This window comes from Cheilinus undulatus, linkage group 10 (assembly GCF_018320785.1).
Source record: "Cheilinus undulatus linkage group 10, ASM1832078v1, whole genome shotgun sequence".
Lineage (NCBI taxonomy): Eukaryota > Metazoa > Chordata > Actinopteri > Labriformes > Labridae > Cheilinus > Cheilinus undulatus.
Window position 1 is genome coordinate 16,347,064 of NC_054874.1, and position 25,702 is coordinate 16,372,765.

At 37.9% G+C, this 25,702-nt stretch overlaps 2 protein-coding genes across 5 annotated transcripts in view; one reads left to right on the forward strand and one right to left on the reverse strand.

The window, feature by feature from the left end:
• The first annotated feature begins 19 nt into the window (after nt 1–19).
• The window catches only part of csnk1a1 (casein kinase 1, alpha 1), a 59,504-nt gene continuing 33,821 nt past the window's right edge, over nt 20–25,702 (forward strand). For 3 of the 4 annotated variants that reach the window (XM_041797034.1, XM_041797035.1, XM_041797036.1), the window contains exons 1-2: nt 17,639–18,315; nt 18,549–18,655. In XM_041797034.1, the coding sequence (XP_041652968.1) occupies nt 18,193–18,315; nt 18,549–18,655 (230 nt within the window). In that variant the 5' untranslated portion in view covers nt 17,639–18,192. Of the gene's footprint in view, nt 124–17,638; nt 18,316–18,548; nt 18,656–25,702 lie in introns of those variants that run through there. The other variant, XM_041797037.1, reaches the window with a different exon arrangement.
• On the reverse strand, nt 2,341–10,398 carry si:ch211-195b11.3 (uncharacterized protein LOC100334344 homolog). Its single transcript, XM_041797038.1, has 4 exons — nt 10,263–10,398; nt 5,067–5,122; nt 3,358–3,464; nt 2,341–2,496 (listed from the first exon to the last, which is right to left on the reverse strand). Exons 1-4 carry the CDS (start codon nt 10,312–10,314, stop codon nt 2,439–2,441), a joined length of 273 nt encoding a protein of 90 aa, XP_041652972.1. The 5' UTR covers nt 10,315–10,398; the 3' UTR covers nt 2,341–2,438.

Genomic DNA, 25,702 nt, shown 5'->3' on the forward strand with positions numbered 1-25,702 from the left:
AAGGCAATCAGGGTGGAGGGAAAAACACAAGGGCAGGAAGAAAGCCAGAGAACACACACAAGGAGAAGAAAACTATAAAATAAAACAGGAAACACTGAACAGGAGAACAAAGAACACATGAAGGTGAGGATAACAAAAAGACACAACTAGAAACTAAACTGGGAAACACAAGAGTAGAGACACAGCCGGTTGGAAATCAAACACAAGGAGCACAACAAACCTAAGTAACCAAAATTAACACAACAAAACTCAAAACCATTACAAAATCACTGCTTTTCAGGGAATGGAAAAAAATCAGTATTTTTCAATTTATTCAACATTTAATGGTTATAGTCAGAGCTTGTCTGAAACTTTTCACGGTTTTAAATGTGTTAAAAACCCACTAACAGATGCAAATGTTGACCAATAGCAATGATTTTGGGAGGAAAAAAAATCTTGAAAAATGGAGATTGTAGAATTTGGACTGCCACAGTGATATGAAAACAAACACTTTTCACTGATGACAAGTCTCCATCGATCATTACCATCAGAAGTCACCACAGTGCCTCACATGGAAAAAAAAAAAAAAAAAAAAAAAAAGCCCCTGTTGGTCTAAAAAGCTGAGTGCGTCATCATTTTCAGCCAGCAGGAGGGGGTATTGTCCCCCCCAAGTGAAGGGTGAGCCCTACTCCATTCTCAGGAGGCTTGTTCACAAATGAATATAAAAGTGCTGTTACTTCTGTTACATTCCCCTTAAGTAAAAGTAAACTTCTAAAGTAAAAGTGAAGAGTTTCTTTGAAAGTTTACTCAAGGTACCAAATACTTTCTTCTGAGACCTCAGGGAGTGACAATGAAGAGTGCCAAATATCTGAAAAACAAAATGAATCTGAAACCAGCGTGTTTCATTTTATTTTTTCCTTTTGTTTAATTTGGATTTCATATGATGTACTTCTCTCACTGTGTGTTGCTGAGTTTGAACTGGAAACGTAGGTTGCTCCGCCATACAGTTTCACAAACTTCCAAGACTTTTTTTGCCATTTAGTTCTTTATTTCTTGCTTTTTTAAAAACTCAGCAACAGATGATATAGAAAATTTAGCTAAGAGCAATACTTAATATACTTAAGTGGTGTAGAAGTCAAATGATTGATTTTTACAACAAAGAGCAAATTCACAAAAGAGACTCAGTCAGAGGAACTTGAGTAAATGTAGTTAGTTACAGTATATAGAATATAAACAGTAATAAGCAAAGCTGAAATCAATCCATGTTGTTTGTCCATTTTGAAATGGAAGCATCTTTGGTGCAGCCACAGCCGGGCACGAGTCAACCAGTCTTTGTTTAATGATGGGATTTTTACAGAGCAATGAGGAAAGCATTTTCCTAAACATCACACATTGTAAATGTAAATCTAACTTGGAAATGTCAATATTTAGGCCAGAGCAATGATCCACAGCTGTCAAAACCAAAGGCACAATATGTAAATGCTACCTTGACTAGCTGGGCCATATGTTAACGTCACCACTTTATTGGTAGTGGTAAGTCTGGTGCAGTGTCTCATTTTTTAAAAGGATTTTTGTTGGCAGAAGTCCCCCCATTTCCCAGGTAGAGTCTCATTCCAAGGGAAACTATTGTTATATATCATTTTACAAAGGAGATCAAATTAAATAACCTGCTGCCATTGGATGCTTTTAAGAGGATAAAATAACTTGAAGGCAGACACGTCTGGCTATAGGTGCTTTGATTAAGTCACAGACATGGTTGATTTTGATTAACAGCTGCCATATACATTTGTTATTGTGTCTTTTTATTGAATTTCATCTATGTGTCTTGCATTAAGCTTGCTGTATATGACATCTCTTTGTCTGGAATTCTGTGAACTGTTGCTGTCTATCTTGGCCAGGAAACTCTTATAAAAGAGATTATTAATCTTAACATAATTGTCTGTCATGGAGTATATCATTATTTCAGTTCCATTGTTTTTGATTTACAGTATTCGAGTTCAACTTAAATGAATATAAACCATAAAATATCAAAAAATTCATGCAAATAAGGTACTATGGTAATGCAGAGGAAATGCAATCAATAAGCTAACGTAAACATGAACTTTGATGCTTTGTATTTAGATCACAGTTTCCACGTCCACCTGTATTTGCTACGTAGCTGACCTGCCTCTATGGACATAGCTGATGTGTAACAGTAGCAGGCCAATGCAGCATCTACGTTTAACATCTATGGTGAAAAGTCTGACAGTTTACCGAACAGGTGAAAACTTTAGATGGGTACAGATTAAACATGGTGGTCAGGTGGTTCAATAAGATTTAACATGGATCTTATGACTGAGCTCATAAAAACATGCAGACAGATGCTGGGAAGGAGTTTATTATGCAGGTGTGTTAGAGATGACTGATGTAAGCTTCTTCACAAACAGCGCAGTGTGTTTGTTAGGTCATGCTGCAGTCAGTTAACACGCCTCTTTTTTCACCACTCTCACTCTCTTGTCACCTTCCAATTTTTCATCCCTGAAGAAAAAGAAAATAAAATCAGAATGGTTCAGCTACCAGTATTAGATAACTGGTTATAGGTTTCATTAGTAGAATCTCCATGGTACATTTTTTATGCTGATGAAGTTTTGGCATTCAAAGATAAAAACAAAAAAATTGCAGTAATAATCTACAGTTCAAGATGATCTGCACAAAATACCTTAAAACTAAAATTAAAATGTTTTCACAAACATCACTGACAAGATGAAATCATGACAAAATGCTTAAATAGATACCTTGTCCAATATCTAAAATATCCCTCCAAAGTTAAAGTGCATTGTCTTGTTCTAGCTTTTTTAAGCTGTGCTATAGATGCAGGTACAAATGTGTCCCTGTTGCATTTTGTTTTTGAAGCAACAAACCACAAGGCAGATCGAAAAAGCCAAATCTCAGAATTAAAAGGATGGACAAAGGTGGTTTTATCGTTAGACAAAACTATGCAGTTTCCTGGACCCTCAGGTTGAAAGGGGTTTCAAGATGTCTCATTTTGTAGGGGAAATCCCCCCCCCCCCAACTCTGTTTCAAGTGGCAAGGGAGCACTTGAAATCATGAGGTGGAGGTAAAAGTAAGAAATGAGACTGAAGTAATACGTTTGTTTACAGTCATCTTTCTGGGTACTAGAAGAGATTGGTCAATACATCTGTGACTCTAATTGTATTACAAAAACTGAAAACATGCTGAAAATCACAACAACATCCATACATAGATATCACATCCCTCTTAAAAGATTTAACATATTATTCATCTTAAAATATACTTGTGTTTGTGTGTGTGTGTGGGGTGTGTGTGGGGGGGGGGGTGGGTGTGTGTGTGTGTGTGTACGTTGGTGGGGAGTCTTACCTGTTATGATTGCAGAGCATACACTCAGTGCTGTATGTCTTTCCGTCACTGCCACAAACCGGGTCATACTCCCTGGTACACACCACTGTGTAATTCTTACACGGGTCCTGAATGTACACACACACGCACACACACCCACACACACACACAAACACAGACATGAAAACATTTTGTTGTTTTAATAACTAATTGTGAATATTTAGGTTCTGCAAGACAAATTTGGTCGACATTGCTTATATTCAGGATAGACCTTGTTTTGCTTTCCTCCATGGGCACCTTTAAGGGTTACTCTCCTGGGCCCCTGAAAGTTCCAGTTCTTATTTTAATGTTTTAATATAATTATTTTCTTCCAAAACCATCTTCAGCATTCAAAATGAAGTCAGTAATTACACCCAAACTGAAGCCAGCCAAAGGGAGCGAATGTGTAATTTTGGCTGCATGTTTCTGGAGAAAACTGTGGCTTTAATCAAGAATGGACTGATAAGTCTGCGTTTCTCATGCCAGCTTAAAGATATCTTATACCTGTGTACCTCTTTTTTAATTTTTTCAGCTAGAGGTTTTTATCTAAACTTTAAATAGGTCATTGGACATGCATCATTCAGTCATTAAAGAGGAGAACTTGTTTCAGCCTCACCAATCAATGCTTACTACTATTCAGTTTATAACAAGCACAGTGAGGGAAGCTTTTAAGAGCGGTTGTTCATATTTCTGGTTGAATATACACTAATAATAACTGTCAGTTGGATTTATGTCAAATTAATGAAACGTGAAATCAGCATTGATAAAACAGTTACAATCAAATTGTATTTAAACAATTTGTATGTTTGTATGTTTAAATTTGTGTGTTCACAAGTTTGTTTTGTATATATATAAAATATATTCTTGATACCACCACAGGTTTTTTCCTTATATTTTCTGGTTTTAATCTGGCCACATTATAGTGCTCGGAGGGCCTGATGTGGCCACCAGTTGATGATCACTGGTCTGTAATGTGGTATCCATGACTGCAAAAGTTATTCTCTAGACTTCTTCTATGAGTAAATTTCTCTGTTTCTGCATCAGTACACTATTTCACAGGCAAGATAATAATGGTACAAGTTCACAAAGTCAAACAATGGCAAAAACAAGTAGCAAAAATGGGCCACAATTGGCAAAATTAATGGTAAAATTGGGCAAAATGTAGGAAAAAAATGAGTTAAAAGTGGCAAAAAAAGTGATGAACATTGTCCAAAAGTGGCAGAAAATGGGAAAAAGGCAGCAAATATGGGTTGAAAGTAGAAAAAATAAGTAGTACTAATGAGCAACATTTGGCAAAAAATGGACAAAAAAAGGAACAAAATGGTTAAATGTCACCAAAGAGTTCCAAAAGAGACAAAAAATGGGTTAAAAATGGCAATAACAGGCAAAAAAGGGCAAATGGGTGAAAAGAGGAATCATGATATCGGGGCTCCATTAATGATGTCTTCTCACATTTGTGTTGCCAACACTGAATTCTGAGTGAACATACCCAGACTTGATTGACCCAACTCAAATTTGCTGGTCTGAAACTGACAGCTCAATGTTTCACATCTGAGATTAGATAAGCTCAGAGCTAAGGGTTGGTTTTTGGTTCAGATCAGGGTTACATCACCAAAGCTAATCTGTACTTTTACAGCTCACACAAGAAAACAACATATATACATGTGTGGGTGTTGGTGTAATTGACTCACTTCAGTGGTTTCTTGTTGTTGATGTGGGTCCGCCACCCCAGCCTCCTGAGACAGAACTAGATAAAGACACACACAAAAACACACACATCAGAGCCTTTGTTGTAATCTGACCACTGAAACAGACTCCGCCCCTCTTTAATGACCTGTAGCTGAGCTGTGGTGGGTGTAGTCACATTGATAAACAGACATGATGGTTTATGATGCATCTATGTGTCAGTGTTCACTATTTGGATAACTATTTGTGTCCACAGCTGCTGTCTTTGTGTGTCCCCTACCTCCATTTCAGAGCACTTCTTTTTGTTGCTAGATTTTTACAGTTGCTTCACTTGGGAGTATCTGTAATGCAAATTTTAAATATCTCTGGGTGCTTAATATTTTCCTTTATTATAGGAAATTAAAAAAAAAGAAAGAAAGAAAACTAACTAAAGTACTCCTGTCTTGGCATTAGCAGCAGCAGCTGGAAACTTGACCATTGAAAAGATGAGTTGTATCGGTCCACCGCTGTTATTGACAAAGCTGGTGTCAGAGGTCCTGCCCCTTCTTGATTTTGACTGGCCAGTGACGGGGAAGTAACATTGATGACTGTGATGCTGTTTAAAAGTTGCACTGTTTTAAACTGACAGGGCTGTGACTGTGGTGATGCCGAGGGCATTTTTTGGGCTTGGGAAACTGAGAAATGAGAAAGTTGAGATCAGGCAGTTAATCCCGTTAGAAGTGGTCCATGTAAACATAACTATTGAATGATCTTGGTACAATATTATTTAAATGAGGGCAAATTAGATGGCAAAGGCCACCAAGACCCTCAGCTTCAAACTTTGCCATCATGAAGGAGGCTTATGGAGCTTTTCCACTGTGACTTTTGGCTGTGCCGATCCAAACTAAGCCACATTTATTTACTTTTCCATCACTGTTTTGGCCATACTGGGCTCCGCCAAGCTGCACCCAGAACAGTGCTGCAGTGACATCACAGTGGTTCGTCCTCATCCAGGAACGCTTCGTAAATGTGTTTAAGTAGCAACCATTGCACCAAACTTTGAAATACCTCTGGACAACAGCTTGGACAGGCATGATGTGAGTGGACAGCTATATCAAACAGTGCTTCTTCTTCTGGCAGAACAAAACAATGTTTACTAAAGCCTGGCTATTTAGCATCATCAACTCAAAATGCTGTGTCATCAGCTCTAGGCGCACCCTCAAATGGGTAGCTCTGTTGTGGCGGAAAAGCAAATCCCCTGCCACGCTGGGCTGCCGTGCTGAATCAAACCAAGCAGAGCCAAGCTGCCCAGTGTAATGAAAAATCCCCATTACTTATGCCAGGAGGGCCAAATCAATCAGATATATGAGCTCATTTGATCAATCAGCTGTTGGGTTTTTAAATATTCTGCCGGCATTGCTTGCATTTTGCTGTACATGTTTGTCATATCTTGATGTCTGTCTATCATGGTGAATGGGAGTAACAGATTACATTTATGTTGGATTTTTTTCTGTGTCGACTACTGTTGCAAAATAAAATGCCCCAATAGAAAAATTAAGACTTTCAAATCCAAAACAATCCATTGAAAACACTGCACTACATCAGTTTTGTGTTGAAAATGAGAACTAATGCAAAGAAATGCAGTAGTAGAAACAAGACCTTTTTAGCTGGGATGTACAGTGCTTAACAAATTTATTAGACCACCCTAACCCTAACCAAAGTAAGATTTATGGCACAGCTGCCCTAAATTAACAGCATTGGTAATTACCAAAATCATTTTTGATGTTTCTGCAATGGTTAATACACCAATATGTAGAAGCTCTTTAACCCAAATGATATTTTTAATGCTAAAATGTAATTATTATTGTTATTCATTAATTTTCAAATTTACTGATTTACAAAAAAACTGAAAAAATAGTAAAGCACATTATTATTTCTTGATTAATATGTCAAATTAGAGTCATTTACTTGCATTCCTGAACAGAAAAATGCATTTTAGTGGTTGAATGTTATGCTTGATTCATTTCTGACTTCTCAGAGAAGCCCAGTGAGCCGGCTCAAAATTGGGTATAAAAAGGTGAATTCAGTTTGAAATTCCTCATTCCTGTTCAAAATGGTAAAACTTGGAGAGCTGACTGAAATGAAATAGTCCGCATTAAAGCACTTCATGATGCTGGATGGTCTCTGAGACAAATATGACAGGTGGTCTAATAAATTTGTATCTCTATCAGTAGTTTATGTTTGAAGTACTGAATACCCTGATGGAAACAAAGCTGTTTCTGTAAGCGTAAAGCTGTAATGACTACCATCGCACTGCTGTGCGAATGACACCTCATTGTTTCCAGCTGGAATGCCAGATTAAATTCATGCACAAAATACCAGATATTTATCATGTAATAGTTCAAAGTAACATAAGAAAAGAAAATTTCACAACAAATTGGAGATCTAAATATGAAATATACAATGAAAGAAATAAAGCATTTAGTGCGATGGCACAGGAAGTCCTCAAATGATCATTTCCTGTACTTAGATCACTTGGCTACAGGACATTTTTAGTGGGCATACTCAGTGAGGACGTTCTAGGGTCCTGTCACGGTCAACAGGCTCGTTTTTCAGCAGCCTTTTGTGCTAACATCACAGGGAATCTTAAGTCGCAAACCTTTGGCAGTGATGACAGAACCTGCTATTCTAGGGAAATCAGATTAAAAACAATGCAAATACCTTGTGTGTGTCACACACACCCGTCATCATATGATTGTGTAGGTGTCTGTGTTGTTGTTCTGAGGAATGTGGGTCAGCTCAGCGTCACACCTTTAACCGTCTCTGGGAGGTTAAACTGGAGCTTGTTCTTCTTTAAAGACAATGTTCCAGGTTTTTCTTTTATGTGAGGAGGAACTCACAAAGTACTTCTTCACCAATAAACCTGCTTTGACGTGTGTTCTATGTTGTGTGTATGTTTGCACCAGGGTCTGTTTCTTATTATTCTATGTCTTTAGTTTTCTTAGTTTTTCAAATGTTTTAGAATTCTTTCATAATCACGATGAGTCAAAACTTTTACATGTTCCAGGAAGTTTTGTTACAGGTTAGCACGAGGAACTTCTTCACCAGTAAATCTGATTTAATCTACAGTATGTTTCAACCATGGCCTGATTAGAGAGACTGTAGTGGCTATCATAAGTCTTCTTAATCACCCATATTTCTAAACTTCTATCATGAGTAACGACATCACAAGGTGAACTTGCATGTGTTGAGTCAGTTCAGAACAACAACTGTGACGGTGAAACACAATCTTCAATCTACCTAACTATGTTTTCTCAATGACTGGAGGCCTTGGATACAGACGTTTAGGGGAATCATAAAACAGGAAGACTTTGCTAAATTTTGTGTAAATTCCACAAAGACACACTTCTACCATGGCTCTTAATCTACAAGCACCATTTTCCTCTCATTGCTGCTTCATCTATCATTATTTAACAAAACTGGTTGAAATATAACACAATTTTAGAAACCAAACCCCCAGCGTTAATAACACATTTCAAATTTCTCAAAAATTTTGGCATTAATTCCAAAAGTCTTTAACACTATTGGTCGGTTGGTTTAACAGACAGTTGGTTAAATGGGCAGACAGGAAGATGGATGGGGTTGGTTGGTAAGATGGACAGGTGGACAGGTTGATACACATACGATGGATGTTTGGATGTAAGATGAATGGATGGATGGCCTCTTTTAGAGCCTGCTGAAAAAAAGCCACTTGTTGACCATCAAGGGACAACTAAACATCCTTAGTAGGTAAAGTCTGTTAATTACACTAAGAAACACAATACTGCCGTCATGAGTCCTGTAAACCAGAAATGAACAATCATTCTTGAACTTCCTGTTTTTAATCATGATTAGAAACACAATGTACTATAGAGTATTAGGAACACCCTAAAAGATAGAAATAAAGAGCATCTGTTTTTTAGTTGAAATTTTAAAGAAAAAAGTTGCAGTTTTTGAGATTACAAAGTCATTTATTTACAAGACACCATACTCACAATTTAGACATTTAAAAGGCAGCAAATTTATGGGCAACAAACTCTAAATTTTGATATTATAAATTAAAAATGTTCAAGTTTTTAAAGTACAAATTTAACAAAAAAAAAAACAAAAAAAAAAAACAATGAAAACAGTGGTTGGTTAACCTAAAGAAATGTCTCCTCTAAGTCCAGGTGATAGTGTGATGATTCTGGGTTAAAATAACAAGTATTTCCTTATTGATCAGTCCAAGTAAAAAGTATCAATCTATTAGTTTCTCAACTGCAAGACTTGTACAAGGATAACATCTTTATCTGTTAGGATTGGCTATCTTCAACTGTATAATCTCATAAATTCTTAATTCGGTTATGTTAATTTAGAACGTTTTTAAGCTAAATCAAAATTTGATTCTTTTCTTGTGAATTAAAGACTTTTAAAATCTGATCTGTTGATTTTTTGGAAAAAAAAATCAACACATCAGATTTATTTTTTCTTTATTAGAGGAGCCCTAATACAACATTGTAATGGACAGTTTATACATAAATCTTTTGGTAAGAACAAGTGTAGAAGGTATATTATGATGGTATTTTGTCAATGAAAACAATTAAAATTCATATTTGATATATATATATTTGATACCGTTGGTTGAAAAAGTTGGGAACCACTGGTTAAAAATGGTCTGCATCAGATTATACAGTAGGATTGAGTACTGTTGTATGGTTTATATAAACACTAACTAATACCACTGTTAAAAAAAAAAAAAAAAAAGACATTTTACTATTTTCAGTAATAGGCCTATTTTAGAATTTAACATAAACTACTTTGAAGCCTGCCAACAGCCTGCTCATATGGTTTTAAGGAGAGCGGCTACATTTTTACTGAAGCAACAATAAGTACAGTCCGCATTGTTGCTGCTCTAAAGATGTAAAGTGTTTAGGTTTAGTATAAGGATAGACTATGTTATTGTTTCTCTCCATGGGGCTGAGCCCCGAAAAAATTTTGCCCCCCCCCCTTATCTGCGCCCTTGTCACCCTGTCAGTAGTTGTAAAAGTCATCGGTTTTTAAATTGTTATGAGGAGTTTTAAACCTGTTTTAAAAAGGCTGGTTTGATGCTGCGTATTTCTAAATAAATAACTGTGTGATAGTTGAATAAACGTGTGACCGATTAGATGTCATCAATAACAGTGTGATTAGTTAAATGGACTCACCCCAGGCCGTCAGCAGCAGCACGGAGCCCAGCAGCAGTACAGGAAGCTTCATGATTCCAAATGATGGCGACCAGTTTCTACACACCTGTTTGTTTCACATCACACCCCGTCTGTTCACCTGCTGCTGCTCTCTGATTGGCTGATCATATCTCATGTTTACCCTGAAAGAACACAAACACGGTGAGAACAGAGCATGTGGGAGCGTTTTGACGTGGTGGTAATTTAAGTTTGAACTGGAGCGCCCTCTGCTGGTGAAAATGAGAGCCACCATATATCAGAGAGTTGATGAACACGCTCCACTTTGTTTTACTCCATTAGATTACCACAGTGAATACTTTTATATCAAACCAAAACGTAACAAAAGTACTGTTTGGATTATTTGTATGCTTCCTTTAAATTTGGTTTCAATACTCAGTTTGTGGATTCTGCCACCAGGGGGCTCTCTGTCAAAACAAAATGTAGTGAGTCCCTGCTACTCCACAAGCCCATCCAAAGAGGGCCTATGTTATCAAAAACCTCTCAACAAAAACATATCCCAATATCAACCCAGTCCATTTCCCTAGCCTTTTCCCCAAGGCTCAGATCTTCCGTTAAGTTTTCCCAAAATTATGGTCTCACTCTCTTCTGACAAAAGGCCCAGTTTCTTTTCTTAGCCTGATGTTGCTATAAATCCTCTAATAAAAATATGGAAATAGGTTGTGGACAAAAAATAGGAGAAAGAATGTCGAAGCACGACACTGGTGTGACATTTAAACAACATTTTTAGGGATGTTTATTTCAAAGTTTCAGGATCAGGACCACACCTCAATCATGCCTCTTCCTGCTTTTTCAGAAATTCAGCTCTGACCATTTCCTCCCCTTTTATTCTTGCATTCCTGTCACCCTTTCCTCTGTTTCTTTCTATCCATAGGGCCCTAAGGAGGTTCATTGTACCCAGGAGAATCAATATTCCAATGTTATCATTAAATAACTACATATGGACTACATATCTTGTATTATGTTGTATGACTGTTTTTATGTATGTCTGAAACTCTGTTCACTGCTGCTGTCTTGGCCAGGACACTCTTGAAAAAGAGATTTTTAATATCAGTGAGGTTTTCTCCTGATTAAATAAAGGTTAAATAAATACAAAAATATCTCATTGTATCCTGTTGATGGTGTGGCTCATGCTTGTGAAATGATCAATAGTATCAAAAATGACAAGGGTTTAAAAAAAATAACTGCTGTTATTATTTTGACCAAAAGCTCCTGCATCCTTGCTCAATTATAGACACAAGCAACTGTCTGTTTCTGACATTTTACTAAGGTTGAGAGAGCAATGCCTTAAATTTTTGGATACTGTTTGGGCACTGAGGCTTAATTTCATGTCCTTAACTCATTGCATTCTGTATGATCGAGCTGGTTGGCCTTCATTGGCCACTCAGGCTTAATCACTGGCATATCCTTGTCTACAAGGCTTTCTAAATCTGCTTCCATCATACTTTTGTGATTTCATTCTTGTGAAAAGTGCTGGAGGTTACGATCTTCGCCCTGTGACTCAGTCACAAAATCTACTTTTGCTATCTTTTACCAAAGTCCATCTTGAAATTGGGAAAAGGAGTTTCAGGTATGCTGCTGCAGCCTGGAGTCTGCAACAGACCTTGTCTTTAGGACTCTTTGAATCCTTTTGAAGGTAGATTGAAGGCATTAGCGGAAGACGCATCAGGTTGGAGTTATTTATTTTGACAGATGAATTTCTGCTCTCTGAACCTCTTCAGCTACATCTGTTGCCAAAACCATAGTTTGTCTGCAATTTTTTAGTGATTAAAATCAATAAATTCCATTATTTGGTGTCAAGGACGTATATCTGTGTTGCTGTGGTGTCAATACAGTTTGATTTTCCCTAGAATCCTAACAGCATTTAATAATCTGGATCAATGATGACCATTAAGTGAAGTAAAATCAGTGATTAACAATTAAAGGTGTGCATTTATATGCTTATTTATACCAGTTATATATTCATTTTGATGTAAACTTACTGTTTTATTGTCATTCCGCTTTTGCTGTGCATGAGTTCATTTTGAAAATAATCAAAGGCCTCATTTGATTATGAGCTTTTATTTATGTCCAACATAAAGAAAGTTTTGAAAAAGAAAGGTTCACGTTACATTTAGATTTTTTTATTGTTTTTTCATGTTTCATATTCAGTGACATCGTTGGAGGCGGATCAGCAGCATTTGGAGTCAGAGAACTTTTCTGTTTAAACAGCAGATGGAGCACATACACCACATAGATTATAAACATGCAATACACACAATGTTCACAATATATCCACAATCATGTATTGCAGGGGGCATCAACTACAACTGCACAAGGGCCAAATTTAGTCTTGGCAGAAACTCTGGGGCCAGACTTTCAAATACACAAAAATGAGATCAATATTTTGGTCTGATTAGCATAGTATTGTGCAGCAGGCCACAAGAAGACAGGCCTGCCCACATAGTACCAGTATTAACTCATTTTTGACACTTTTAACTCCTTTATGATACTTGATAATCTATGATAATTTTTTGACATTCTTTATCGTCTTTTGAACTACTTTTCCTGCATGTTTTATCCCCTTTGTGTCAATCTTTTATCAATTTTTGCCACTTTTCTTCAATTTTTGCCACTTTCTAACCCCTTTTCATTGCTTGTTTGCCACTTTCATGCCAATTTTGCCCCTTTTCACCCATTTTGCCACTCTTTAACCCCTTTTTGCAACTTTCTTTATTACAGGTTAGTTTATTACAAAAATTAAGAGAAAAATTAGGCAGAGAGACACAACAATCAAGATGAGCACGCTACACACAATATACACACTACACAGAGCATACATTATACATGTACACAACACACTTAATATAGGGTGACTATAGATGAGTGGTAGAGCTGGACATCTCTTATCTGGACAGCTGAGGCCACATGTTGATATGTCCTCAGCAGGGGTGGAGAGTGACTCATTACGTTTCCTCAAATAACTATAACAGAGTAATTTTGGGGTACTTGTACTTTTTGAGTACATTTTATATCAGTACTTTTTCTTCTACTTAAGTTAGTTTTAACCAGTATAACTGTATTTGACTAGAATACAGTACTCTTGTACTTTTTCTACCCTGTTGACTACATGGTAGCACATATTGAGAGAATGATTCCACATCACATCTCAAAACAGCAAAAACTGGAGTGTCACTGTCTTAGGCTTAAACATTTAAGAGTTGATTTTAACTCCCAAAATGTGATTTTAACTCCATTCTGAGTGAAATGCTCTTCAGTGTTGGAGTTATTTGACAGTGCTGATCTTCCAATGTTAGTTAAACTCCACAGAGAATCAGCTGATCCAAGCTCTGTGATTAAAAATCTGGGGGGAAGTTTCGGTTCAGTTTTCCATCATGCCCTTGGGCAGAGTGTTTAGATGGGTTTTATATGTGTTTAGTCGTGTTTGGATGTTGGCCTTTTTGCATTGATTCCTCCCTGGTGGGATTCTCATTCTGGTGGATTGTTGTTGTTTTTGATGTGAGACACATTTGCACCATGGGTGAAGCTATGCACTAAGTTAGAGTTTCCACCTGTGTCTGCTTTGTTCTATCAAGAGCAGACGCTTTTTGTCAAAGGTTTCAACGGTTACTGCAGCTCTGTCATATTGTCAAATATTTAACATGTTCAAAAGTGTAGTTTAGGGCGGCACAGCGGCGCAGAGGTTAGCGCTCTTGCCTCACAGCAAGAAGGTAGCTGGTTCGCTTCCCAGTCAGGGCCAGAGCCCTTCTGTGCAGAGTTTGCATGTTCTCCCTGTGCAGGCGTGGGTTCTCTCCGGGTTAACTGGTGACTCTAAATTGCCCGTAGATGTGAATCTGAGCATGCCTGGTTGTCTGTCTATATGTCAGCCCTGCAATTGACTGGCGACCAGTCAAGGGTGCACCCCGACTCTTGCCCGATGACAGCCCCCCACTACCCAGAATGGAATAAGCGGTATAGAAAATGGATGGATGGAAAAGTGTAGTTTAATTCGATGTGACTTCAATGAACGCTGTCAAGATTCCTGTGTATTTACTTTTTATAGAGGTGTGAATTTACCTGAACAACCTGGTCTGAGATCTGTTCTCTTGTTGTTATTGTCACTAAGGAAAGATCATATTTGACTGTACAGCTCATCAGTAGCTACTCATTACTCAGTTCTTAAAGTAAACTTTTAATGAAATACTTTTTATTTTTACTTGAGCAAACTAATAGACCAGCACTTTTACTTTTACTTAAGTAAATTTTGACAAGAGTTACTGTGCTTGAGTTGCTTGAGTACAATAGTCATGTACTTTTCCACCTCTGGTCCTCAGCAGATGCTTAACCCCATATCGCCCCCACTTAAGCCCCAGTGCTGTGTGAATGTTTAAACTGGGTTAGCTAAACACAAATGGACACTAACATAGTGTCTACAACCCCTGTGTTGGCACATATAATGTAGTTTTGAAGACCTTTTGTATTATAACAAACAAATTTTAATGTTTTATTTCCTCCTACTCACAAAGAGAACATCATACACAGTGTGCTGTGTGTTTCTCAGAGCAACACAATTATTAAACTTTAGACCATTAAAAAACTTTAAAAGGAGTTTTCACTGACTTAAAGAAAGGAACAACACAGTTCTTAAACTTTGTATCAGTGTGTACTTTTAAAATGACTTCTCTCTGATTTAAGGAGTGGAGTGTGGTTCCAGTGAGTCTGATGGTGGTATAGCATTGTTCAGGCATGTTGGGGTGTGTCTGACTGTAACGTGTCTGTACAGCAAGAACATACCAGCTGACAGAAACCAGTTCATACAGCCTGAGACACTTTTCTGTCTTCTTCTGTTATCCACATTTATATTGAAATCAGATTAAACATTGATGTGACATGGTTCGAAATAATGCATGTGAACACAGCAATGGTCATTTCTTCATGCCGATCAGTGTGAATAAAAATCACCATAAATTTAAAGGATATGAACGGTTTGGTATGCCTCTTCTGTATTTGTGTTTCCAGAAGTTGACAGAAGAATTTAAACAGCCTTCTGGTTCCCAGTGAATGCATGTGATGGTATGGGTATAGAGTGTATGGGCATTTTAAAAGAGAGTATTTTCCATATAAATATCTTTATTTTTCTCTCATACACTGATGTAAAACTTGTAAAGGATCTACATCTCTCATGTAACTATATACTGTATATTATCAGTCCATGCAGCGCCTCTGTCTTACTGATTTTTGGTTCTATGTCCCCTCGCTGGTGATAGCAAAGAACTGGCGGCATGTTAGGGTTTTGACTTTAGGGGATTTTCTTCAAACTTTGCACTCATGTCCACTCTGACTCAAGAATGAACTGATTAGATTATGGGGGTCAAAGGTGAAATGATATTATCATTGGTCCTCATGTTCATACTTTCTAGAGCATTCTCATGAATGCAACATCCTGACTCGAGGATGAATTGAATACATTTTGGAGGCCTCAGGTCACAATTCAAGGTCATTGGGCCTACGTTCATCTCTTCATCTGAATGTGATATGCAACAATGCCTCTATATTTTGCGCAAATGTTCACTGTGACTCAACGATAAACTGATTACATTTTTTCATCAAAGGTCAAACAGTAGCCCAGCCTTTCTTTACCCACTGATATATCAAATCCCTTTGGATCTGTGTAACCACCAGGCAGTTAGAGTTATTTTCATTTCTTAGGGTTTATTTCTCTTGTATTCTGATTATTTGTCTTTTTTGACTGGTCTCTTCCCATTCCTGTTTATGTCTTGTTAATCTTTTAAAAATGCAATGAATATTTGATAACCAAAAACTTTCAAAGAAAGTTTTGTACATTTAGTAAATGTAATTAAAAGTTACAGGATGTAGAATTAAGCTGTTATCAGTTGAGGGAGTGTGAGAGGACATTTCTGTGTTTTAAAAAAGACATTTTGACAATTTCTCTTGGAGACTGAAATGGTTAAACAAAAGTAGTGACTCTACTCTGACAGTGATTCTGCTGTCTGATAAACACGTTGCTCAGTTACTCAAACCGGACTTTCTGGATTGCACTGGGGTTGCTCACCTGTCCCTGAAGCAACATGCCCACAGCAATGCATCCACGCCCTGATACTGTGCTCAGGAAACATCTGCTGAATGGTAATAAACCAGCTTTCTGACATAATAAGGATCCAAATCAATGTGAGGAAAAGCTTTACCTGTTCTTCCTGGAGTCCAACACATGTACAGAAACTAAACCTACACAGAACACAACTGCAGTTTTTTTTAATTTGTTGATTTACTAATTTATTTATTTAATCTTTAATTAAGGTACTCCCTTTAGGGTAAGATTTTTTTATGGAGGGAGGCCAAGGTAGCACAACAGCAACAGATAAAGTTAAAAACAAACATAAACCAAGTAGAATATCAAAACACCAGCTACATTATGCAATTCCATGGTTTAGTTAAACTGACTTTCACCTGGCTTTGAAGTGCTCCTTTCACATGTAGACGACTCTGCAGAATAATCCAGATCCTGGGAGCAAAATTAGTAATTTTCTTTCTTAACCCAGCTCAGTCCAAACTCTTAACAAACCATACCAACAATAAGCAAAACAGACAAACAGCAAAACAACTTGTCTCAGTGAGAAAAGAAACTGAATGGCTAACATTTAACCAACATTATGCAAAATAACATCACAAACCTTAAGAAATAAGTCTAAGATTGGATGGCTACATGCTGATATGCATTAGGCCTATGGGTTATGCAAGGAAAAGTAATTTATTTACTGAGCACCACCTGTTTTTCCTCCTGATTCACCCAATAAAATAAAATTGTGTAAAAACTGCAGTAAATTCACCATTTTATGTATAGTAACTTAAAACTAACTTGACTAGTACTTTACATCTTCTCAATACTTAATACTTTTTTATAATACTTCCTTTAAAGTATCTTATCTATATGAAGCTGCTTATTTATAATTTAACACTTTGCCTACCACTATTACTTCACTATTTAGCTGCTTATTACAGTACTACTCATAATACTGCTTATTATACTCACTTCTTAATATCAAACTATTTATTTTGTACTAGTTATGATTGTTACTATTTATCCCTTTATGTTTACTTATTACTTTTTGCTTACTTTACTCATTTTCTCTTTGAGTACATTCTTCATGTCTTGATAAATATTCTGGGTAGGATTTTTTCATACAATACATATATATGTTTCGAACACACGCAACATGTCTTTATGTGCCCTTTATTATGATTCTGTGCGTGAAATTATTAAAGATCAAGAGAAGGAATGTAAAAACCCATCATAAATGTGGACTGTCCCCTGGCTGCGTCATGAGCTAACCTGAGCTAATCCCCCGGAAACAGCGCACACACAGAGGGTAGAGAAGACAAGATGGCGGAGTGAGTGGGCTGCGCTTTGTACCGACGGTTAAGACCCTGGAAGTTTGACCAAATCGCTCCTGGAGGACTGAAAAGGTCGAAAAGGAATCAGAACCGTCGAAAGTGAGATTAAATCGACGGTTTCTGGCCATCAGAGCCGAGGAGGAACGGACGGATTCGGCGCCGCGGTGCTCGCGACAGCGTTAGCTCGATGCTAACGTTAGCCTCGGTTAGCTTTGACTAGCAGAGCTAGCTTCTGAAGGCCGCAAGCTTTCCGGGCACAGTTTGGATGTAAATACTTCGACACTGCGGATATTTGATTTGATGAAGATTCACCACAGGGGCAGCCCATCATTCAAGAGAACAACCCCAGAAGATATCAAATATTCGGCTTTAATTTTTCCATTAGTTGTCTTTGATATATTTGGGATCGGGAGCTGTTCGATAATTCCCCTCATCAGCTGGACAAACAGCCTGCTAACAGTCACATCTCTTACCCTAACCCTGTAACCCTTTGCGGGACATCATGGCGAGCAGCAGCGGCTCTAAAGCCGAGTTCATAGTCGGGGGAAAATACAAGCTTGTCAGGAAGATTGGATCGGGATCTTTTGGTGACATTTACCTGGCTATTAACATCACAAACGGAGAGGTAAAGTATCGATCTGTGATGTGAAGGGGTGTTTATGATGTGTAACTGATCATTGAGATGGATCGTCGCGGGCTGACAATGTGTGGTTTATGTTTAAAAAGTGCGTAATTAACATGTTATTACACTGTAATGTCAGAGGAAGACGGTATGATGTTTTAACAGCATTTACTGCCCATCCTATTTCAGTTAATACTCATCTGTTAACATTAACATATATTTAATGTCATTTTTAGGAGGTAGCAGTAAAGTTGGAGTCACAGAAAGCCAGACATCCACAGCTGCTTTATGAAAGCAAACTGTACAAAATCCTGCAGGGAGGAGTCGGCATCCCGCACATCAGGTAAACACACGTACACATACACCTGAAACATACTCCTTAGTGTGGTCATTTATATGTGTGCTAAACAGAGTGTTATTGTGAGAGATGGTGTATTGACATGTTTGTTCTGTAAAGTGAGTTAAAGTTTGTGGAGGATAAAAGCACCATGTAGTGTCCCCGTTAGGCCTGCTAATCTGCTTGACAGCCGTTAATCTGCGCCGTATCCCCGCGATCTTTCTGCGAAATATGTCTCAGTATTTCAACTCTACATGACAGTAATGTTGTTATTCTGGGGGCTGATGTGCAGTCAAACAGCAGCAGCTGTTAGTGCAGATGAACACAGCTTGGCTCGGGAAATGGCCGCTCCTCTTTGTTGTGTTAGCTCCAACATGGCTGCTCGCAGAGAAAATGGCGGCGGGGCTCAGCGGAGAAAACAACAATCCCTGCCTGGGAGGAGGCAGCGTTCACTGCGGCTTTCTGCTCCAGTAACGACCCTGTCTGACACTGTGTTCGGTGTGCTATTTGTACTGATAGTTAGCTGGTTAAAGTCAGTGTTAACTGCGAGCTAAAGCTAAAGTAATGGCACAGTTGGAGTGACGGACCTTGTCCCACTTAAATTACTGTATACACTTACTGTACCTACCGTACTATATATACTGTATAGTACCATATACTGTACACAAGAGCGCAGGGTGATATGGACCAAAAGCACCATCTGGATATTATTATTTTATCTGAATGAGGCACAGGTATGTACAGTCTTTCTGTAAAGAAATAACAGTAGGTTGTCAAAATATCAGAATTATGAACTTTCATATGATTCATAGTAGAATTTAAACCTTATTGAAACCTGTATGACAACATGTATGATGTTTGATATACATACATGTACAATTTAGACTACATACAGGAGTTAGCCTGCATTTTGATAATCAAAAACAGTGATTTGCCCAGTATTTATAGCTTTAAGTTGCATGACCAATGCAGGGGACTGAAAAGCAAAAAGCTCCTAGGAGAGTTGTTTCTACTGTGGAACACAACCAGGCTCCATGGCATTGGCCATTTTTTCCCCATCTCTTCCTAACAACTCATGATTACATCACCTGACAACTAAAGAAAGAACAGATATTCAGTTAAACTTAAAAGTTTTGTCACTTTGAACACCCATACAGCACATGGGTACTCTTAAAATCACTGAAATCAGAAAGATGTGGGGCAAAACTTAGCTTCAGTGATGGTTCCATATTGGTATCGATATCCTTCTTACACTGTCACCATCAGATAAATTTCATAAGTGTGTTAGATTCTGTGAAAGCTCTGAATTGGGTGTCCAGGACTTCTGTTTTTGTTGCCATTGTATCAAATAGGTGTAAGTATCATTTGGTTTTTTTTTCTACTGTAAATCACATACTTTCGTCCATTATCTATATTGTTCATGCCAGTCTGGGTCTTGAGAGGCTTGCATTTATCCCAGCTGTCATTAGCCTTAGGCTTAGGCAATAAGTCCAAAATATCATCACGGTATTCTTCTTCCCCTTTAAGGTAACAGTGTTACATCACAGTAATATAAAAGTAGAAGAAGAGAATTCATTTAATTATATGTACAGGTGTTACAACTCCCTTAAACAAGCCCGTGATGGCATACTTCACTCATGTTTGAGCATAAGATCACAGAAATTTTTTTTTTTTTTTTTTAACTGCTGAGGTTTGTCAAGGTGTTACTGACTAAAGCACATTTCCAGATGTGGGCATTCACAATGAAGCATTTTCAGAAAAATAACTACAGACTTCTTTTGGGGAGAACTTGGTGGAAATAGCTTAGCTTTAGCAATAGCACTGGCAGGCTTATGCAGCTACAGAGTTTACAGCTGCTTCTCTGACCTCATTTTATACCACAACCTGCTTTTTGGACTCACCATGGACTTCAAACAAACAAGTCATGAGTTAAAACACACATTTGAACAGTTGTTTAAGCCATTATAAGTAGAGTCGCTGCAGCACTGGGATCAAGACAAACCTAGATGATCCAATGCAGTCTGTGTTACAGCCCCAGACTGAGACGCTTTGCAAAACAATTACATTTGCTGTATGTTGCTGTTATTTCAGAAATCAGACTCAGATAGGAAAGAACACACATTTTACCTGTTTACTGTACTGATTTACCACATCACAAGTGGTTGATGTTTGGTTAGTTACCCAGCTGCTTGTAATGCTAGAATGAAATATGCTGAGGACTGGACTCGGGCCTTGTCCGCATGGAGACAAAAATAATCTATTTCTGTTTAATGGAAATGGAAAATATTTTCCACTAAAAACAAAAGGGGAATTGTTTCAAGAACTGTCAAAGGAAGATGGAAACCACCGAAAATGACTGAAAATGCTGTCGTTTATAGGCCAACAATGTAAGTGGCACTGTAACACTGCCACAAATACACCAAAAAGAGAGAAGAAGATTATGGATCAAGCTCACCCAAAACTTTTCTCTTTCCCAAAACTTTCTTCTGGCTGCTGTTCTGGTTGCACTCTGCAGTGGATCTAAGAACATGTAGCATATGCTGTTTGCCATGACCATATGTTGCTCATGGTGGTAGTTGAGGAGCAGAAGACAAACACAGTCATGTAATCTGCCATTGTTATTGTTGATGGCTGGGGTCACACATGCAGGTTAAAGGGGCTATGACGTAATTGTTTCAGGAAAAATGCGCTTGGTTGTACACACACAGGCAAAATGGTTGGTGTATACAGATTTGTTGAGCTGTTGTCTGTCATGTTTCACTTTGTTACACCAATGGTGGCGGTGATTATGCCTTGTGTGTGAAGTAAAATACAACACACATTAAATCCGGTGATGATGGTGTTGAAAAAAATCCATTCTTTGGCAGAAAATATTCCTGGTGGTGGAAGTATTGATTACCACTGCTTGCTCATTATCTAATTTTAAAACACATGCATATGTCTTAAAAACTGGATTTAGGGCCTGTGTGTTTTTCCTGCTGGAAGTTCCCACGACCTTGGTTTCAGAGTGCTTCTTACCACTGCCACTATTGTTGCTAGGCTGTGAAAGTTGACTTCTCCTTCTTTCTGTAGTATCTATAAGGTCTTTTGGTAGTAACTCTGTGCATCTATTTGATTTTATCTAATGAAAATAACAAGGAAAACATGAAAAATACAGAGTAATCCTGTACTGTTACTAGCAGAAGCTGTAGATCAGAATTTGAAACTTTAAGAAAGACGAGTCAGAATAGTAGCTAAATCCTCCACAACTGCTACAAGGGCTCTGCTGTTCACAAAGCTGATATCAAAAGTCCCACCCCATGTTGACTTTGATTGGTGAGTGGGTCATTGTTCCAAAAGATGAACTATTTTCAACTGGGAACACTGAGATTGTAGAGACAAAAAACAGCTGACACTGAGGGCGTTTTAGCACTCAGGCCCCTGATATATACTGAACTACTTACATGGACTTCTGAATAACAAGGAAGTGAAATACCATTAAGTATACATACATTTTGTTAGAACAGAATGTACCACAGCTGTAAAGTTCTTGAAAAGCTTGAAAATGCAAGTTTAAAACACTTCAGTTTCACATTGGTGTAATGTATAAAGTACACTCATTTATACACACGACTATACACAATGCACACTATTTATACAATGTACATTATTTTACATAGATATGGAAGCCTGGTTCCTGCATTGGGTGGGTTCTGTTCACTGATAATTGAGTCCTCTTGTTCATCTGTACTCCATGAAGAGAGAAACAGAGCCTGCCATGATCTGTGTGTGTGTGTGTCATCTTTAACGTGTAGAGCCGGCAGACAACATGTGTAAAGAGGAGGAGCTGTTTTCCAAGTGTTGCTGCTGTGTTTGTATGAAGGCCATGATGATGCTACTCGGTGAAACATCCCTAGATTGTCCTCTGTGTGTTTGGTTTGTTTCTACTCCTTCAGCTGATCTGAAGCTGTTTTACTTTCTCTCCCTGATTGGTTGAAAGAAGGTGGGACACCTTGTTATTTTTATACTACCATAAAATCAAGTGAATAAGCTGCAATTTTAATACCCATTTTCTAATCTAAAAAGTTACTTGGGGCTTATATACCAGGACGACTTCTATTCTAGTATAAAGTGCTGAGACACACAGCGTCAGTACCGCAAGTGTGTTCAGCTGCCACTGTCATACACTGCATGAGACCTAACACAATTGAAAATTCATCCCCATTCATTGTGTATTGGAAGCGGCCGCTTCGACTTCACTGTTTAGATCATTCTGGAGTACTTAACACAGACTACAGCGCTTGGCGTTCGTGCCACTTTTTAACTGTGCATTTATAGAAACAGAAGTATAACGGTACCGTTTTGAGCAATTATTTGGCAGAGAACACACTTCAATAAGGACAATAGATCATGCACAGAGGAGGGCAGAGCATCTTAGGCTGTGAGTCTGTCTCAGTGCTGCAGGCTGAGAGTTCAACTACTGTATTATAATGAATGAAATGGTTGTTGTCACACAGGAGGATGGTTTAAACCTTTTCCCTGTGGGAGATTACAGAAACAAACTGTGGCTTATATACCAGGATGACTTATATTCCTTTTTTACAGTCCTGTTGCTTAGCCTTTTCAGTCCTGTTGACATTTTATATTAACAATCTGTTTTGAGCATTCAGACCCAAGTGAGAGCACTTAAATAATTGTCCATGCTATGCATTAATGATGTGTCTTCAGTGACGGCCTGCCTCTCTTGCTAACAGCCCATATGTCATTTCCATGGCTCTCTTACCATGGCTTGGTATCCTTTCTGTGTGCAGTGAAGCTGCTTGTGATTAGAATGAATCGGGGAAAACTGGCCATGAGGTCTTTAACAGCTTTTCTCCCTCATGCTGTCATAAACTCACTTTCAAGGGCATGATGATGTACTATCAATCCGTCTGATGCTTTTTGTTTTATAGCGGAATAATACAGATCACATCAGTTTACAGGGTAGTCCACACAACCAATCCAATCTGGATAAGTGCATTCAAGACCACTTCCATATGTGGTCTGTGATATCAAACAGTTCAGTATGCATTGAGGTGCGTAACACGAAGCATTAATCAGATCTAAATCCCTGTTAATGCATCGTCTCAAAAGTGCAGCGCCCTATGATTTCAGTCATCATTATTCATTAACAGAATCATGGAATTGGCCAATTAAAACCGGATCTACTATTTTCCAACTGTGCCCTTTTTCAATAAATTTAGGGTTATTTCTATTTAACTAGTGAACACTTCATTCATTTACCAAAACAGGACACTCTTTTTATGGTAAAACTAGTGGAAAGGTTAAAAAACAGAATTCCAAAAAAATGAAAATAGAAAAAAACGGAATTTGGCAAAAAAATTAAAATGGATTTCATAGTGCCTAAAAGTATGTTGGATTAATCTACATATTTCCAATGTGTACAGCTTGTATGCAACATGCTGTGTTGACTAAGGTTTTCATACTTTGGTACTATTTTCAACACCGTGTTGTTTGTGTTGTTGTTTTTATACCTTAAGTTTTGTTTATTAGATGGAAGAGAAAATTAGGGCTGTAGTCAACCAAAGAAAAAATTGGTTGACCAAAATCGCACCCAGGCACCAATTAATCAATTGGTCGTTGAGGTTAAAAAAAAATTCACTCATTAAAAAAAAAATTAACTTGTTGGGGACTAATTCAATCCATCCAGGCTCCTCACTGCACCTGCTTGGTACTCTAAGTGATCCTAAAATGAACATAACAAGCCTTTTGAAGCATTAATATATCTTTTCCACTCATCACGTCTTACTATATAATATAATTAATTGAGAGACAATCAGCCCGCACCTGCCTTTGATCTCCCTGATCCCGGCAAGGTAACTCTCTAAACTCATACAGCCTACAAAATAACCTCAGAACATCTTTTTTCATTCATTTATAATGGTAACTAATAACAGGATCACTTGATCCAGCCCGTGCCGTGTCATTTACGAACATAAAGCAGACAACATGCAGCGTTTGGTTACGGAGGTGAGAGGGAAAAGTTCGCTTGTCGGGACTTAATGACCAGCAGACATCACCTTTTATCACCTCTCCTTTCTGTGTGACTGTAAGGGAAGCTAACGCTAACGTGAACACTTTAAGGGGATTATAAAAGGAGATGATACTACGCAGCCTATTTGCCGACAGGTGAATTAAACTGACCGTGGGAGTTGATGCAGTGAGGGAGGGCTGAGCAGAGACACTCAGCAACGCCTCTTCAATACAAACAGCCTGCAACTTTGTGACGAGTTTATGTGTTATTTTTGAGCATTAGTGCTGTAAAATATCAGTCAGCTGTTCACACGCTTTTGTCCATAGACCAGCGTCTTGGGGGAAAGGGGTGATTCGCCAACCAGGGTGATCTTGGTCGAACTAAAGCTTTTTGATCAATTAATCGACCAATCGAATTGAAGCTGTCAGCCCTAGAGAAAATACCAATGTTAAAAAGAGGGCAAAATATTTACAGTTTAAGTGATGCTGAAAGGTACATGTTCTGTATCTTTCCCGCATAGGGTATCTTTCAATAAAAGTTATGAAAGCTGGTTAAAAGCTTTTTCATGCTAATTAAAACAGTTTAAAATTTTGCAGTGGTTTTCAATTTGTAGATTAACCTGAAAAGGTTGTTACTTTTTCTGAGTGAGTTTTTTTCATGCTTAGTCTAAATCAAACAATATTCTTATAGAACTGTGTCAGGTCTGGTGTAATTCTGCCTTTTCGGGGCATTTTCATGTGCTTATTTCTTCTGCCACGTGATGTTTGATCCAAGTACCTGACTGTCTCATAGTTAGCCTTTTAATTTGGTAGTGAACATTAGTGTTTTTTTTTTCTGTCATGTCTGTGCTCGTCATGCTTTTTGCTTCAGTTCAGGACTTGAATTACGTGTGCTAAAGAAAAAACATGATAATGATTAGTGATTATAGCCTAATACATTTCCCAGCAAAGTGGTGAAAGAAAAAATGTCTGACCTTTTCCTGCCTCCCAATTTTTGATAATAAGCTGAAGTCTTTTTGTCCCATAGACAGATCTCAAAAT

Bases quoted from the DNA above. Each gene is read 5' to 3' on its own strand.
- si:ch211-195b11.3 (XM_041797038.1), bottom strand. From the start codon at position 10,314: ATGAAGCTTCCTGTACTGCTGCTGGGCTCCGTGCTGCTGCTGACGGCC. The intron at 5,123-10,262 runs GTGAGTCCATTT...GTCTTTATCTAG, and splicing joins GCTGCTGCTGACGGCCTGGG to TTCTGTCTCAGGAGGCTGGG. The intron at 3,465-5,066 runs GTGAGTCAATTA...GTGTACATTCAG, and splicing joins AACAACAAGAAACCACTGAA to GACCCGTGTAAGAATTACAC.